This window comes from Gymnoscopelus microlampas, assembly GCF_963454915.1.
Source record: "Gymnoscopelus microlampas genome assembly, chromosome: 18".
Classification (NCBI taxonomy): domain Eukaryota; kingdom Metazoa; phylum Chordata; class Actinopteri; order Myctophiformes; family Myctophidae; genus Gymnoscopelus; species Gymnoscopelus microlampas.
In genome coordinates, this window is record NC_139955.1 from 5,664,482 (window position 1) to 5,682,630 (window position 18,149).

General features: G+C 43.7%; 1 protein-coding gene across 19 annotated transcripts in view; it reads right to left on the reverse strand.

Annotated features, from left to right (window-relative positions):
- Window positions 1–18,149, reverse strand: part of ankhd1 (ankyrin repeat and KH domain containing 1) — a 59,918-nt gene that overhangs the window by 17,570 nt on the left and 24,199 nt on the right. For 8 of the 19 annotated variants that reach the window (XM_084085627.1, XM_084085626.1, XM_084085625.1 and 5 more), the window contains exons 9-24: window positions 16,581–16,662; window positions 13,286–13,477; window positions 12,789–12,898; window positions 12,540–12,627; window positions 11,722–11,849; window positions 9,736–9,879; window positions 9,163–9,265; window positions 7,946–8,223; window positions 6,854–7,141; window positions 6,207–6,362; window positions 4,095–4,569; window positions 3,177–3,316; window positions 2,942–3,053; window positions 1,930–2,075; window positions 950–1,092; window positions 148–361 (exon numbers count right to left, since the gene is read on the reverse strand). In XM_084085627.1, coding sequence (XP_083941753.1) covers window positions 148–361; window positions 950–1,092; window positions 1,930–2,075; window positions 2,942–3,053; window positions 3,177–3,316; window positions 4,095–4,569; window positions 6,207–6,362; window positions 6,854–7,141; window positions 7,946–8,223; window positions 9,163–9,265; window positions 9,736–9,879; window positions 11,722–11,849; window positions 12,540–12,627; window positions 12,789–12,898; window positions 13,286–13,477; window positions 16,581–16,662 — 2,799 coding nt within the window. The remainder of the gene's footprint in view (window positions 1–147; window positions 362–949; window positions 1,093–1,929; window positions 2,076–2,941; window positions 3,054–3,176; window positions 3,317–4,094; window positions 4,570–6,206; window positions 6,363–6,853; window positions 7,142–7,945; window positions 8,224–9,162; window positions 9,266–9,735; window positions 9,880–11,721; window positions 11,850–12,539; window positions 12,628–12,788; window positions 12,899–13,285; window positions 13,478–16,580; window positions 16,663–18,149) is intronic. The other 11 variants (XM_084085634.1, XM_084085633.1, XM_084085631.1 and 8 more) reach the window with 5 other exon arrangements.

Below are 18,149 nucleotides of genomic sequence, written 5' to 3' on the forward strand. Positions count from 1 at the left end.
GAGAGGTCTTGTAGTGATTAACCATTAAGTCGGTGTAATGCAAAAAAACAGTATAAATAGCTCAGATCTGCAAACTCACAGTAGGTCACGGTGCGACACATTGCGAGCTACATCCCGTAAATTAGCGATACCAGCAGACTGTCTCACCTTAGCGCGGTGCTCTACGTTGGCCTTGCGGTCCAGCAGCAGACTCACGACCTCGGCGCGCCCTTGGAAGCAGGCCAAGGTGAGAGCCGTGTTGCGGTTGGTCTCGATCTGGGCGTTGATGTCGGAGCCCATGTCCAGCAACAGCTTGACTGCTGGGACGTGGCCGTTCATGGCCGCCAGCATCAGAGGAGAGATGCCCAGCTTACTGCCAGTCCTACACACACACACACAAGACATTTTAAATGAGTTAAATGATCAAAGAAATCATCTCTTTGATCCTTTACTATGCACAGAGAACGCCAAGGAGGGTAGAAGAGGATTATCTGGATCAGGTTGGGTGTAGCTTTACGCCCTGTCATGACAGCATGATGTGTCATGATCCGTTCAGTTTGACAAAAGTAATGTATTATGGTTTGAGGGGCAAATGTTAAAATTTGTCACATACCAGTGGTTCTCAAACTTCATTTTAAAGACGGCCAGTTTGGTATGCATTAGACCACTGACCCCCATAATTCTGACAACGTACAAATGGAACCAAATGGACTCATAAGGGTTCATTTGGTTCCATTCCTACAGACCTGTAGGGTCCATTTGGTTTGAAAAGAACTGTTCTATACAGCTCGCCCTGTGGGAGCCAAGCAGTAAAAAAATGGATAGGTGTCAATGTTCAATGTGTATCTTGCAAAGAAGAAGAAAAATGGCATGCTTCTTCAAATGCGAGTACAAATACAGATCCTCTATTAATACAACAGTCCTTGCAGGAGTTCTTTTAGTAAACTAAACAGAACATGTTGCTGCTCACCTGGAGTTGATCTCAGCCCCGGCGTTGAGGAGGATCTTGATGATGTTGACGTAGCCTCCGGAGGCCGCCAGGCTCAGAGGCGTGTAGTCGGAGACGTTACGGTGTTCCTTATTGGCTCCCCGCAGCAACAGCAACTCCACCACCTGACCGCACACAAGACACAACGCTCCGTGTTCCAATACCAGTATATTCAGCACTTTATAGCAACATTAATACTATATTATGCTTTGGCACAACATTATGCTGTACTTCATTAGCAAGAATTTCTGAGTGTGCTGCCGATTTTACTAGACCTACAACACTTTGACACAGACTGGATGGCTTAGGCTGGAATCCAGACTGATTAGCTCTGTTAACTCATTCAGTGCCAAAAATATTTCTGGCTATATCACCCCTGTGCCAGAGCCAAAAATACATTGTAAAAAAAAAAGTGCTTAGGAAGCGAGATACAGCCTTTTTTCAGTAAGATGTTAAACAAGAAGTGAATGGAGCAGCAAATCTTCAAACCATGATATCTTGGGTTCTGGACATTTTTTTTCAAAAAAAAAAAAAAAAAATGTTTGTGAAATTTTTAATTATTTTTTTATTCATGACGTCTCAGACGTCATTGGCACTCTGGGCTTATGAAAAACGTGACGTCTCAGACGTCATAGGCACTAAATGAGTTAAGCAGACTTTTTTTTTACTTCGCTTGTCAGTCTGGCCGTCTCAAGAACTCTGAACGTCACCTATTACGTAGTCACGTCATTGCTGATTGGACGAATCACAATAAGCCCGCCCACAGACCAATCAGAATCATCTGTGTCTAGCTTCCCAGACTGAGAAGCGAAGTGAAAAAAATAAAAGGCAGCTGAACGGAGCGAATCTGTCTGGATTCCAGGCTATGTATGGCTAGGCTTTTGCCTATAATTTCATGCCCGAAAACCGGAGACGCCTGGTTGAAATCGGTGAACTCAAAGAGTTTTTAAAAGTGGATTTACCTCCTGCCTTCCCCCAGAACAGGCCAGAGAGAGTGGGGTGTCTTTGGTTCTCTCCGACTGGGCCTCGATGTCACCCCCTTTGTCCAGGAGGACCTCCACCACCCCTACATGGCCGGCGGTGGCAGCCAGGATCAGAGGGGTGAAACCTGAAAGGGGAGCAGACATTTTTGTGATTTTTATTTTATACCATTATGTTCAGGCCGCTATGCAGCCTTCACACCTAGATTTTCCAGTTTCCACAAAATCTAGTTTCAAATGGTCTCCATGTATGGACGCGTCACGTCCGCAACGTAACCTAAGAAAAAACATGGTGTCCCAAAACGTGAAATTCCCAACCAGTCCAACCCAACATTGAAAAACAAAAGTCGTGTATTGGAAATACATGTCATGTTTTGGGACAAATCACACCCCTTACACTTGCTGTTCTCTATCTGAACTAAAATTGCATTTTTGTGTTTTTTATCCCCAGTCGTAATTTACCTAATTTCCAGGTAATTCTAGCCATCTAATTGTGTGCTAGTTAGACCTAATAGGATGGGGAAAAACAGTTAGGCCAGTCTAGACTTTTCTTCCTATGGAAACAAAGATCTTTTAATGTCAGTGTTCATTATCAGAGCATTTTAGTATTTGCTGGGGTGGCAGTATTACGGCTGATTACATTACAGAAGATAGCAAAACACTCAATTAAGTCAATCAAAAAGCCTTGTTCCATTATTGGAATTACCCCCCAACTCTTTGGAGATTGTCACAGAACAACGTACAAAGAAAAAACTATGCACCATACTACAGTACGAGGGTCATTCTCTGCCCAGGATAGGCTGAGGAACACTTTTAGTGGTCGTTTTATATTAAAGTGTTCAATGAGGTAGCTGCCTAACTGATGAACTGCACTGTATGTTTAGTGATCTTTATGATACTGTACAGTTGTGTCACGGGGGAACATGCTATTCTTTTAATTGTGTTCATATATACACCCGGCCAAGCCGAAGGCACGGAGTGCGTGGTGTCCTACCTTTCTTGTCCCGGTGTTCGATGTTGGCTCCTCGCGCGATGAGGACAGACACCAGCTCCTCGTGTCCCCCAGCGCAGGCCAGCGTTAACGCAGTGTCATGGTTACTCTCCGTCTGCAGTAGAGGGAAAAACGAAACAAAACAAAACATGTTAAGTCATTCAACAGGCATGCATGTACATACAAACTTTTGTTAGCGCTTGAAGCGTTGTGTTGTGTCGATGGCTCGAGGACTTACATGTGCGTCAATGTCAACGGAGGGGTAGAGGGGCAGGACGGCGGGGGGCGAGGCCATGTTGGTGGGCGTTTGCGAGGGCGGCTGGGACAGGGGCGTGGGGGAGGTGGTAGTGTTCAACATGGGCACACGGTTGCTCACAGCTGCAACGCAGAGAAACAACACCTTAAACCCTTTGTAGCAAACATTTATGCATTTTCAACTGAAAATGTGTTCAAGGGCGCACCAGTAGCTGACCGGATATAGTGCGTCTTTCCCTCAGTTCCTTGTTTCTATGCTATACGCTATCTAATAAATAAATAAACAAACTAAAGGATATAAATAAAAGTGTTGTTTGATGCCAAGTTAGTTGAAAATACACTACAGTGCAGCAACTTTAAAAAATTCAACTTCAATCACCTTCAACAAACAAAACTCCAAACTTCATAATACATGCAATTTTGTACATATTTTGGGGGGGTAATTTTTAACCTTAACCACAATCCCCAACTACTATACCTAACCACTAAATGTCTAATACCAACCCTGACCCCATATCCCCAATCTTTTCCTAATTGTAGCCTTAACCCTAAACATCTGTTAACCATGAAAACAACACTTCTTTTCTGGGGTCCACGATAGAATTATTTTTCCTACACGGTCGATTTCTTAACCCATTTAGACCTGGAACGCATCAGTGTCACTTAAGATTTCTTTGGCTATTCAAAAATAGCAGATATACAAGCTCATAGCGCGGCACCGAGTGCCGCGCTACGAGCTTGTAGATCTGCTATTTTTGAAAAAACGTGAGAAAAGGATTTAGAATTTTCGAATTTTTTTTTAGACCTCAGGTCTTAATGGGTTAAATTCTACTATACTTTGCGGGGACATCTGGGCCCTCACAAGTATAACAATACCTAGCGCACGCGCACACACACTGACCTGCCATGATGTCATCCAGCGTGTCTGTGAGTGTCTGTGCGGGCGTAGCCACCATGAGTCCGTCTGGGGCCTGCTGCTGGGCCAGCATGCCCGGTCCTAACCCGGCCAACTGCTGACCCGGCACCGGCTGCTGCTGTTGCCCCAGCATTTGCTGCCCCGCCAGCACCCTCTGCAGCTCGGGGCTGGTGCTGCCCGGGTATTCCGCGGGGTTGTAGTCCGGTAGGGGCTGGATGGGGACGAAGGCGGCCTGGAGAGGCAGGGGCGGAGGTTGGGGCTGCTGCTGCTGCTGTTGCTGCAACGTCTGGGGCGACGGGGGAAGAGGCGGCTGCTGTCCGTCTCGGTACAGGATGGTGTCCACCTGAGGCAGCTTGGCGTAGTCCACGTCTTCGCCTTCCGCCTCCTCCTCGTCCTCCTCCTCCGAGCCTTCCTCCTCCTCTTCCTCGTCGTCCTCATCGTCGTCGTCGTCCTCTTCCTCCTGAACCAGTGCGGAGGACAGATTCAACATTAGCATCTTGTGTTTTTTTCTTTTTCTCCCAATTTAGTCATCATGCCAATTCCCGATTCCCCACAGACCGCCATTTGATACATATTTCTACCTCTAGGACAGTGGTTTTCAACCAGTGGTCCGGGGACCACCAGTGGTCCTTGAGGGAGTACCAGGGGGTCCCCAGCGAAATTAGTTAACATAGCGTGAAGATCTGCTATTTTTGAAAAAAAAATGAAAAAAGTGTGCATAATCTTTGGATACTTATATTTTTAAAAGCGAAAATTAGACGATATCTTTGCTTCTGGGGGTCCCTGGCACAAAACATTTTCAAATGCGGGGTCCGCGGCCAAATGTATATAGGGGTCCTTGGCATGAAAAAGGTTGAAAACCACTGCTCTAGAACACCAATCTACACTGTAAAATGATGTCTGTTAATCTAACTCCCAGGGTCTCGAAATATAATTGTCCCCTGGTGGTCCCCGCCCGGACCCTTCTTTCAGAACCAGTGCTCTAGCTCTAGTCCCTCAAAACTCTCTTCTCTTGTCTCTTCCGACAAGCGTTACATGAAGGCTGCTTCTTTTCACCCGACAAGTGAGGAGTTTCACCAGGAGGATGTAGCGCGTGTGGAGGAACACACTATTCCTCCCAGTTTCACGCCCCACTGAATGGGAGAGTCGCCGGTGCGGCGACAGAGATCGACCTCCCAGCAGCCAATGGGTGTTCGTACAGAGACGCCCCAGCCAGGCCTGAGGCGCCGTGGAGGATTCGAGCCCCTAGTCTCTGCGGTGGTGGGCAGGAACGTTACCCCCCGCGCCACCCAAGCACCTTCCGACTTAAGCATGTTTTACAACACGACACGCGTCAAATATCATCACTTTGATCCCTCAATAGGCTCTATGCACAGCACCTTCACAGGTGTTACCAATAATACTAATTAAGGCTCTGTTCCATTTAGTGTGGCACAGTGGTCTCTTATTTTCAAGGACCCCCATAACTCTGAGAGTTACACACCCACCATAAGGGGCCATTTGGGAACCAAAATGGAGTGTTTCTAGTGAGCCAACATGCACGATATCAGCACCCTGACCAGAATGGAACAGAGCCTTCATTAGTATCGTTGGTAACACTTGTGAAGGAAGTAAGAAGAGGCCCAATTTCTTTCCAATATGGCTGCTGTGCATAGAGCCTATTCTTTTGAGCAGTTTTTGTTAGCAGTATGTACACAGTTCATGAACACTCAAAATAATTAAAGGATCAAAGTGTTCCCTACATTTCTTTGAGCAGTATATTTAACCAATGGAGAGCATTAACAAGAGCTTGTGCCTAAATAACAACTGCATTGGATCCATTGGAACTAGGGTTTGGGATCCTTTAGGATTTTAACGATATCCAGTTCGTTAGCGATTCCCTCTGAACGGTCAAATTCCTGAACGGTTTCCTTTAATGGTTCCAAATGGACCCTTAGAGGTCTGTAACTCTGAGAGTGTACACATGGAACCAAATGGACCCTTACGGTTCCAACTTTCACGTGTGCACTCTCAGAGTTATGGCGGCGATCCTTGAAATGAAAACGTTTTGAGAACCACCGGTATTGTAATTGTATAGCAGACGTGAAGTCCACATACCAGCTCTGACAGTGTGACAAACTGGAGTAAACGGTTCCAAATGTGAGGGAACCGATTCCGGTTCCCCAATGCTGGATCCGGTTCCTCCGGTTCCGGATCCCAAGCTGAATTGGAACATAGGTTCTTTCTTTTTTTCCACAATTTCCTGAAAAGTAACTGTTTTGGACATACAAGTACACTCAGCAGTAGTCAGGGATTAAAGCAAAAATAAAATCTCACAACTGATAACATTTTGCAAGTCATAATGTGTGACTGACGCCGTTTCTTAAACAATAAGCTAACATGTAAAATGATGATGTTTTAGTCATATTGGCCCTGCTGTTCTACATACTGCCAACCATGTGAAGAAATCACTGACTGAGGCTTTAATATAACTTTTGCATTTATGAAATATCGGACCATTACGTTTTATGGAAAATGCTTCTAAACATATCGCTAGTTTGACTACTTCAAATACTCTTTACATTTTTTGAATAATAATAGCTTATCTACAAGCTCTCAATGCGTCTGTGACGCATTGAGAGCTTGTAGATCGGCTATTTCCGCTGCGCAACATGCTTTCATAGAAGACTAGCTGGGCGCCTATGGAATCCGAATGACTGAAATCGGTAATGGCGACCGAGAACTTTAATCCACGAGTACTTCACCTCTTCCCCTTCCTCTCCCGGCTGCTCCTCCTCCTGTCCGACGCCGTCTCTGTGCTGTGCCTCCTCGTCCGTGTCGGAGCTGGTGGCGTGCGTTAGGGCCCCCGGCACGGTGGGGAGGGCCCCCAAGGCGCCGGGCCCCGGGCCGGGCCCCTGGCTCTGGCCGGCCTCCTGCTCCTCCTTCAGGCCCTTGGCCTCCATGTACTCTTTGGTGAACTGCTGCTGCGTTTTCAGCTGCAGCTGACGCTCCACCTTCTGCAGCTCCTTTAAGATCTTCTTCTTCTTCTGCACCTTCAAGACAGACGCAAAACACTTTAGCGTTTATCGGATTATCAAAGTATCACGTTAAAGACTCTGTGTAATATATCGTCGCGGTCGGGCAGAATCCTCACATCTCCATATTCAAAGTAGTGAAAATAGCAGATCTACAAGCTCAAAGCGTGTCGCGATGTGACGCGTTGTGAGCTTGTAGATTGACTATTTTTAAATGTTTTTTGTATATAAAAATACAAAAAAACAAACAGTTTCCACCCGACAGCGAGGAGATTATATCTACAACTTCACCAAAATGTGAATGCTTATCTTTGGTCCCTTCAACGTGATTCTACCATTAGAACAAAGTTCAAAAGGTGACAACTTGGTTCCAGGTGGTTAAGAGGTGCTCATGAAGTCAATGACAATTCATATATCAAAAGGAAGCCTTAACCCATTTAGACCTGGAACGCATCTGTGTCACTTTAGATTTCTTTGGCTATTCAAAAATAGCAGATATACAAGCTCGTAGCGCGGCACCGAGTGCCGCGCTACGAGGTTGTAGATCTGCTATTTTTGAAAAATCGCGAAAATAGATTTTTAATATTTTATTCACGAAAAAACTGTTAGGATTTAGATTTTTTTTAGACACGGCCTCCGGTCTTAATGGGTTAATAGACGAACTCTGAGCACACATTACATAAAACATTCTGATATGGTCTATAAGGGTGAAAAGACCCTTATAGACCCCGTATGTGTCCTGTTTCTTTATGGACACAAAACGTCGCTACATTTTGCTACTTTTCAAAATGTACTTTTTCAAAAATTTGGGGCGGAGCCTACCGGTGGCCTCACCTGCTCCTCTCTGCTCTTCTTCAGCTCCTCGATCTTGTCTTTGGTGAGCGGCTCCCCCTGGATGAGCTCCAGCGACTGCAGCTGGGCCTTCTCGATGGCACTGATCCTCTGGCCCAGCTCGTTCAGCTTGCCCTCCGTCTCTTCCACGATGCACTCCAGAGGCTGGCACAGGTGGAAGGGCGGCAGGGGCTCCACCTCGGGGCCTCGACCCGCCGAGGTGGGACTGCCGCTGGGCTGGAGGGCCGCTTGCCTCTGTTTGGACGCACCTTAAAGAGTGGACGGAGAAGGTTTATTGTGTTAACCCCATTGAGACCTGAAGCCGATTCTACATGTCTCCTAAATCTCAACTTTTCTGAAAAACGTATGTTTCTATGTCAGTGGTGCTCAATCTTTTTCATGTCAAGGACCCCCAAAATGATATGTATTTGGCCGCGGACCCCCACCAAAATATGTTGTTCCAGGGACCCCCCAGAAGCAAAGATTTGAGTTACAAATGTTCGCTTTAAAAATATATATATATTCAAAGATTTGCACACATTTTCAAGATTTTTCAAAAATAGCAGATCTACAAGCTCGTAGCGCGGCACTCGGTGCCGCGCTATGAGCTTGTATATCTGCTATTTTTGAAAAGCCAAAGTGTAAAATAATGCTTTTTAGCTCAAATCTAAAAATGACACAATTCCAGGTCTTAATGGGTTAACACTAAAATCTCACAATGATTTATGCTGTTCACATCAAGCACTAGAAATATAACTGCAAAGATATAGTTGATGTGGATGGTCCGCACCACAACTATAACAAAGACTATGGTGAACGATATAGTTATCTACAGTGCAAACCAGAACTGTGATGTATTTTTTTCTCCATTTGTGTATTTGTATTGCATATTGTCAATTGCAATGTTCCTGCATTTTGTTACCTGCCAAGGTCTAAAGATTTCAATTTTTTTGACATGTTTAGATCACATATTATTTGATATGGATGTTAATTAATGTGCTGTAATGTAATGTAATGTGATCAAACAAGCAAACAAATAAAAACAACAGACGGATACATTTATAGAAAGAACGGCAAAGAAATAATTCAAATACAAAAGCAAGAATGTGAAGCTGAATAAAATAAACTAATATTTAGGATTTATTAAAAAAAAAAGATTTTGTGAATGAATGTGAAGATTTTAAGGCATAAAGGTGTGAGGTTGTCACCTTTGCTGGCGACAGGTGGGGGCGTGGTGATGTTTGAAGGGGCGCGGTCTGGCTCCTGAGGGGGCACCACCATGGCGAGAGCTTGGAATGGGACACGAGGAACCTGCAGGAGAAGAAGGGAGCCGTGTCAGTTCTGGCACATTATGCACGCACGCTAAATACTTAAAGAGGGATTGTCTTCAGGTGAACTTATAGATCGGCTATTTTTGGTGAAGATATTTGGAGTCGACTGAAAAAGGCAGCTCAAATACAGAGCCACCCTCAGGTCCAGTTTACTAAGACTGGGTTTAAGTGGTTAATTTCTCCACGCTATATCGCAGTGGGAGAAGACGACGGAACAGGAAATAAGAATACATTTTAGTCAAATAAAAACAATATACTAGCTCACAATGCGACACTTTGGAAGCTAGTAGACGGCTATTTTCGCTATTCGGCCTTCAACATGGTATATAGGGATTAAGTGGTTAAGACGATGGAAAGAAATCTTCTAGCCTGGTCGCCACTCGGGCCAAATGGCTCTGGAAACATCTTGCAGCCCGGGCCATCGGGCAACGTCGAGGGTTCTCCGCTTACCTGAGAGGCGTCTTGCGAGGGAGGCGTGAGCTGGGACAGGTCGGGGGCGGGGACAGACAGGACGTTGTTGGGGTAGTCCAGCAGGTAGGACACCACGTTGGTGTGTCCTCCCTTAGCAGCTTCTATCAGCATGGTCGAACCATCCTAGCGACACAAACGTATGGATGGAGGGTGGTTTACAAATGCAGGAAAACATGGGTATATTTGGAAGAGTTGCAATTCTGTACAGTCATTTTGGGGGGAGGGGGATTGTTTCATATTCCATGATTTAAAATGTGTATAAACACAATATATCTTGTAAACATCCCAAAATAAAAAAAACAAATGTCAATAATTAACAATTATCTACATCAGTATTCCTTTATTATTCAAGTGTATAATCGCTTCAATGATGAGCTAGGTGTAATGAAGAGCACTTTCAGCCACAGACACATCATCCCCGGGTACAAAAAAACAAAGTGACTTGGTCAGTTCTTTGTGCCAGTAGCCATTAAACTCCATAACCAAGCCCCCTGCTCTGTTATTGAATTAATGACTCCTGCTTGGCACATACAAACCACAGGTAATATACACTACAGAACCATGACAGATGCATGTTTGGCTAACTGCTGTAAATGTTTCATTGTTGATAGATTGTATGTGTAATCATTATATTCACTGTCGGGCAGAAACCTCATCTCTCCATATTTAAACTTTGTATCTTTTTTTCATGTCAAAACATACAAAAGTAGTGACAATAGCAGATCTACAAGTTCCACAACGTGTCGCAATGTGACACGTGAGCTTGTAGTTCAGCTATTCTTTTTTTTTTTTTTTTTTTAAAGAACGCTTTTGGACATACAAGGTTTCCACCCGACAGCAACGATATTCACTGGTGATTGACTGTACATATTTATTGATATAATAGTGCAGATGGCTATGGTCAGACTCTTAAAGGGTCTACACCATGAATTTTAACTTTTTCTTCATTTTTGTCTGTTTTTGGTCTCCCCCACCTTTCTTCTGTTCCAACAAATACCCGACTTCGAGCATGCAGGCTTTCATAGGCTATCTGTGGTTTTCATGTAAATTGGTCTGAAAACAGTCCGTCAGATTTGTTCCCCCACCCTACGTCACGTCTGGGAACAATTCCTCCCGTTTTTCAGTTCTAACCCAAAAAAAAAAAAAAAAAAAAAAAAAAAACATTTTTTTTTCATTTTTTTAAATGTTTCTTATTTTATTTTTTTACTTTTTCCACACAGAACCAGGACATGACATGCATACAAACTGGCTCAATAGCGCCCCGTGCCAAACAGGACAATGTGGTATTGCAGGTGAAAGTGCTTTATAAGCCAGAGAGAAGTTAGTTGGAATGAGTATATCTGAGGCTTGATTTAGGCTCAAACCTTTTGAAAAACGTTTGAGGGACATAAACAATATGATATCAAATATTATTATTATTTTTAAAATTCATGGTGTAGCTCCTTTAAGTCTATTTATTAGAACTTATTCTTATCCCTGTACTCCTTACTGCAGCTATCCAGTGTTTCAATCTTACTGCTGTTGCTGCTGCGACACCTGAATTACCCCACGGGATCAATAACAGTTTATCCATTCTGTCAGTTATGTTTTCTAAGCTCTGTATTTTATAATGATGGTCTTGTTGTGGCGGTGATGTAAAGTGAATATGTATTTGACGGATTGTTTTTCATGGGTTTTTTTCTGTGTTTTTGTTGTTGCTTTTGATAAAATGGTGTTTTGTCTTATGTGCTTTTGGGTATTTTTTGGGAGTGTATTGTCTGTGCTGTCTGTGTGGTTGAATGTTACAAAACAAATCATTTAAAAAAGTAAAAACATAACAGTTCAAGTACATTCAATCTGTGTGTGTGTGTGTGTGTGTGTGTGTGTGTGTGTGTGTGTGTGTGTGTGTGTGTGTGTGTGTGTGTGTGTGTGTGTGTGTGTGTGTGTGTGTGTGTGTGTGTGTGTGTGTGTGTGTGTGCGTGTTACCTTGAGTCTGTGTGTAGGATCTGCCCCATGCGCCAGCAGTAGCTCCACCACAGCCAGATGTCCGCCAGCGCAGGCCAGAGACACCACGGTGTGGTCGTTATTAGCCGTCGCTCTGTTCACGTTAGCACCTGGACAGGACAGGTCAAACACACATATTCATTAAGTCATGAGGGATTCCGCCATTGGTCGTGGAAACGCCAATCGCTTAGTTAGATAAATCCTAATCAACCGTTAACCACTTTGGCAAGGTGTCGATAACGACACATTTGTAAGATATGACATGGCTGTCCTGTGGTCAAGTTATGGACCACAGGGCCACATCTATACAAGAGCATTTCACTCTCAAAACCGACAAAATCACACGTTTATAGCAGATAATAACACTAATAAAAAGTGTGGCGAATGTCAACTTTTAGTGTATGAATTCAATTGACAAAAACTAAAAACAACGCCTCTCATTTCCTAAAATGTAAAACTCGTAATAATAATAACAATATCAAAATCTAAACATTTCATGTCAAGACCAATTCATTTCCAACCATTCTCTGTGAAAACATAATTTGTTTAATTCCCTTTGCATTTAATCAACGTTTTTAACAAACGGCCTACAACACCCGGTTCGATCTGACGGCACCTCTAGGTATTGTGTCAAAGTGTGCTAACGCAAGACGCTGAACCCCCTGTGATGCTCCCGGTGAGCAGGTTTCCGCCTCGCATGGTTGCCTCCAGTGTCGGTGTGTGAGAATGGGTGAATATAATGCACATTGTGAAGCGCTTTGCACAAAGGGAAAGGCGCTAGAGAAATGCATTTAACTGACCTTTACTGATGAGGAACTGTACAGTACAGAGGTGGCCTGCCCTGGCAGCCTTCATTAGAGGAGTCCTCCCCCCTTCTGACTCGTGTTCCTGGAGAAAACACGACAACACGCTCAATTAGGGTGACAAAAGCCCATTTCAGAAACCACAAAGGAAGCGCGCTACATAACCACAAAGAAAGCGAGATGATTGTGTGCGTTATTGTGAGAAATGCCCATTTTGTGCTCCTAGAAGTTGTGCTTGATGCGTACCAGGTTGGCTCCAGCCTGCAGTAGCACGTCCGCCACGTCCGTGTGCCCGTTCTCACACGCGTACGTCAGCGCTGTGTCTCCCGTCGCCGTGGTCGCGTGAACGTTTGCCCCTAAACAACGACAACCGAGTGGTTAGGAATAATAGTTGTGCCACCCCAAAAAAAGTGGAGAGTCCTAGGGTTCCCAAGGAGGAAAAAATCCAACATAAAAACAATTGAGGAGGGATACCACTGTACAATGCAAAAGAATAGTTTTAATGCCTTAGACCAAAAAATAGGCTTAAAATCTTACAGACTTCCCAACCACTCATTGCTGCCTGAGGAAGAGTTCTTGTACTCGAAACGCGCTGCCGAGTACAGGCTGAGAAATGGCTGTTTGAAGGCATTAAAACTATTATTTTGCATTGTACAGTGGTCTCCCACTTCAATTGTTTTTGCATAGGAATAATAATCTCTTGCATGTTGCCATGTGTGCGTTTGGTCTCTCTCCGCGCTCACCTGCAGCCAGCAGGTACTTGACCAGCTCCAGGTGACCCTCCTGTGCAGCCTCCATGAGGGGAGTGGAGCAGCCCAGCTCGATGTCGGCCCCGGCCTTGATGAGGAAGTCGGCCACCTCCAGGAAGCCACCGCAGCAGGCCAGGGTCAACGCCGTCTCCTGCGTTTCCTCTGTCTGGGCGTTAATGTTAGCACCTGGACAACCAAGCGGGAGGATTTATAACCGGAAGATTCAAGGTAAATCTCAAATTTATTGTGCCATTTTGATAGAACTAGACATTGGCTGCTACGCGACCCTCACACAAGCTTACACGTTACATCATGATGTGACATGTTGTGAGATTGTACTGCTTGGGAAAAATACATTTAAATTTCAAATTAAATGATTTCACCAATAATGACATGCCCAAACTAGGGATTGAGGGATTTTTTGTACAGAATTTACCTCTGTATTGGGAAATGAGTACACAAAGACAAGTACTGATATAGTAAATTACAAGGCAATTCATAACTTTATGTATAGTTGCATTCATATAGCAATAATAAATAGTCACAAAGTCCCAGGCACACCTAGACTTGTCTTATAGAACACCGTTTCAGAACCACTGACTGTAGGTTATGGGAAGCAAAGTCATGTACACTGTATGCACATGCACAGCAAAATGAGGCATCTTCCCTTGCAAGCTACTTGTTATCCATTAAGTCCGTTGCCAAGCCACAGCCTAAAACCATGATGAAAAGTCTGTTTAGATTGTGTTCTACATATTGCCAAACCACTGTGAAACAGTTTGACTAATATTCTCAACAAAGTCTGTGGGAAGAGATTTTCTGTCTCCATTATTAGACAAAGAAAGAAACTGGGAGACCAACAGTGTATTTATAGTGGAGACAGAATGTGTCAAGAATAACTATGGCTGCAACCATAAACCACCCCACATACATTATGCACGTTACTGGTTCAAATCAATAGCCTGCAATTAGCCTAAATGAACCAAAGCCTGCAAGTTATTAGCGTCATACTCAACCATTTTGTCTGACCCAAGGCATTTACAGCAGCTTGCCAAACATTTTACTGGTGGTGACTAGAGGCTTTGTTTCACAATAGAATCTCCATGTTTTTAGACTACCTTCTGAGCTGGATTGCAACACTGATAAACACGGACACTTTCTCCAATAGAAAGAGTCACTATGACTCTGCTTGGAAATGTACCTAGGGGTTCATCAATTAACCAGCCTCCCTCTTTGTTTATCTCAACACCAAACTGTGTCAGAAAATAATATGCAGATAATATCTGGCCAAATGCCATTACCACCCTGTGACTTCTGTGCTAGCATAACGAAGTTTGGCTCAGCCAGACAGACCATATGGTCCGACTCCTTGTGAGTCGCAATGTCTGTCAGCTCGCCTAGTAGAGCCTGTGTTCAATAATTAGGCATGAAAATGTCTGCTCGAGCCAAGCAGTCAAACATTCCTCCACCCCATTTCACCTATGTTGAATATACACCGCCCCACACCACTCATCTGACCCATAGAGGGGAGGTTTGCTGGTACAATAATAATGTTGTAAAGCGGCCCCGTGGAGCAGATAGTGGAAAGATAAGAGAACTAAACAAATACCTATGATTTCAACCATGAGGGCTTTTAAGATTACACTTCATAAGCTACTTGATATAGACAGAGTCTTGCACAGAAAAACAAAACCAATAAAACTCCCCAGCCCCATAGCGAGCCTCCTAATACAATAACACGGCAGTAATTGTTATTGTTTGAGGGCTGGTGTCCATCTAGTGGCTTTGATCGAACCCAGTGTGACTGCCTGGGGATCAGCATGTTCTCTGGTTGATGAGTGATAGAAAATAGCAACATATGAAGGTTAAGTTCAGACAATTAAAGAGTCCAGTTCACCACCAGCGGAGTGAGTCCCTCTGAGCAGTGAGTCAGAATGACATCACACACTGCAGTGCTGGCTCTTACGTTCCCATTGTTTGGGGTAGATGAGGATTTTCGTTGCACAACGGAATACGATACTGAACGTATACTTAAGCAGGTGTAAGAATAATACGCAACCTTTTTGAATTATTTTATACTAGAGCAACTCTAATCTCTTGTGAACCAATTTTTTTATGCATTCAAGTTTTGACTACTCGACCGTTAAAGGACAACTTTGGTTTTTTACAACCAATGTTTATGTTTTAGATTGTAATTAAAGTAAATAAAATATGAGTGTTAAAAATTTTAAATTTACTGCTTTCTATAGTTTTAGCAATTTTCACAATCTTTTTTACAGTGTTTTCACAGTGGGCGGGGGCATTCTGTCCGGTGGCTAAATATGTATTTTTTTAACACATTAACCCGGCGTTTTCTTTATTATTATTTACAGTAGCTCTTCTAGCCCCCAATAACTCACATCTGGCCATCTCAGACAGCCAGACCTTTTTTATTGTGTAAAAAAGGCATATTTAGCCACCGGACAGAATGCCCCCGCCCACTGTAAAAAATATCGCAAAAAATGCTAAAACTATAGAAAGCAGTAAATGAAAAAAAAATTACACTCATCATTTATTTACTTTAATTACAAGCTAAAATATAAACCTTGGTTGTAAAAAACCAAAGTTGTCCTTTAAATAATACCATGCATGCATTCAGAGCATTAAGTTGACATATTACACAAGCTTGTAACTTTGGTAAAAAGTTGCTTGGGCTTATAAATCAAAATAGACTGTGTACAGTGCTATTAGCTCCCAACTTTGGGAAAGAGTTGCTTGGGCTTATAAATAAAAATAGACTGTGTACAGTGCTATTAGCTCCCATTGTTTATTTTGATCAAGGATCTTAATCAGGATGACTATTTTTTATTGTTATGCTGATCTTCTGATTGTCCTTCACCTGTTAACCAGAGTTCATGTTCTATGTTCCTCCTTTATTGCCCAGGATTATAACCACAGACAGCTCTTTGTCATGTGAATTATTTTAATTCTCTAATTCAGAATGAGGCCTAGTCCACTTTGACACACCATTGTCTAAGCAACAGGTTTTCAAACTGTGGGCCCCCAGGGGCTGCCAGGGGGGCCCATCAGAAAAGATAGGAAAATGGAAAAAAAAGAAGAATAAACCTGTACATTTATAAGTAAACACATTTTCAACTGGTATCTCTATTTTGGGGCTGAAAGTGCAGCAGACCTACAAGAGCACAACGCATCCCTTGTGCTCGTAGGTCTACTATTTTCATGGGTGTGGCTACGTCTATTTGGGGGTCCTGGGACCCCTAGTGGTCTAGGTGTGGTGGGAGTTCCTTACCTTGAGCCAGCAGCAGTGCCACCATCTCCTCATGGCCTTCTCTGGCTGCCTCCATCAGAGGAGTGTAGCCCTCATCATTCACCTGCACGCAAAACACAAGCACCAGCATGGTTGAACACAAGCACCAACATGGTTGAACACAAGCACCAACATGGTTGAACACAAGCACCAACATGGTTGAACACAAGCACCAACATGGTTGAACACAAGCACCAACATGGTTGAACACAAGCACCAACATGGTTGAACACAAGCACCAACATGGTTGAACACAAGCACCAACATGGTTGAACACAAGCACCAACATGGTTGAACACAAGCACCAACATGGTTGAACACAAACACCAACGTTTGTACACTCTGAAAGTCCATAACTCCTGTATAGACCTGTAAGGGTCCATTTGGTTCCATTTGTGCACTCTCAGAGTTACAGTGGTCCTTGAATTACGATTACGGTTCCTCAGTTTTGAATACTGTTCCTCCGGTTCCGGATTCCAACCCGAATTTCAATGTTTCTTTCTTTCTTCTAAAGAGGACAGGACGTTTGAAGTGATGAACCCTGATTTTATGACTGGACTCTGACTTGAAGATTATTAGTGTTTATGATGATGTATATTCTGTAGATAATGACCGGGCTAATGTGACTGTGATCTAGGTATCACCGTACCTGAAGATTATTCTCACCAACGAGTCTTGCAATATCTGACAGTGAGCTTGTTTTCTAGAGAAACACAAGTTGTTTTCCTTGTGTTAAGTGCCAGGGCAATTTGTCCACATTTCATGTAGAACAGTGGTTCTCAAAGTGGGGTCGGAGGACCCCCAGGGGTCCTTGAGGGTTCAAGGGGATCCCCAGCAAAATGGGTTAAAGGCTCTATGACATTCATTTTCCCTTTTTTTATTTTTGGGGCAGTGTAACCGCCCCCTATAAGGAAGGTTTGGACACTGACCAATCCTGCACCGTGATTGGCCAATAGTCTACAACGCAGTCTACAACGCTAACCCTTCCACAGTCAATGCAAATCTATACTTTTGCAAAGTCAGCCAATCACATTACAGCTAGTGTCATCACCACTAGCTGTAATGTGATTGGCTGACTTTGCAAATTCAGGACTGTGATTGGCTAGCAAAACACATGACACATGTGCAGCCCTATGAATAGCAGTACAAGTGTTTTTTTTAAGTGAGTCATGTTGTGATGACCACACACCGCCCACTTCACACTGGGTGTGATTGTCTCCGCCAGAGGTGGAGTATGTTTTCGTTCCCGTCACGCTGTGTGTCCCCCCCCCCCCCCCAGCCAAGCTAACATTGGTCAAGCTTCACGTGACACGTGACAATATGTTGTCACCAATACTTTTGATTGGCTAGCGAGACGCATGACGAAATAAAATACTATAAATAGGTGTGTCACTTCCAAAAACTATTCATGTTTTTGGAAGTGAGGTAACATTGGTCAAGCTAACGGGATCAAGCTAACATTGGTCAAGTGACACGTGACAATATGTAATATAAATAGGTAAGACAGGATTAATCAGGAACAGTACTGGCGGAGACCTGTGCTCCGAGGAG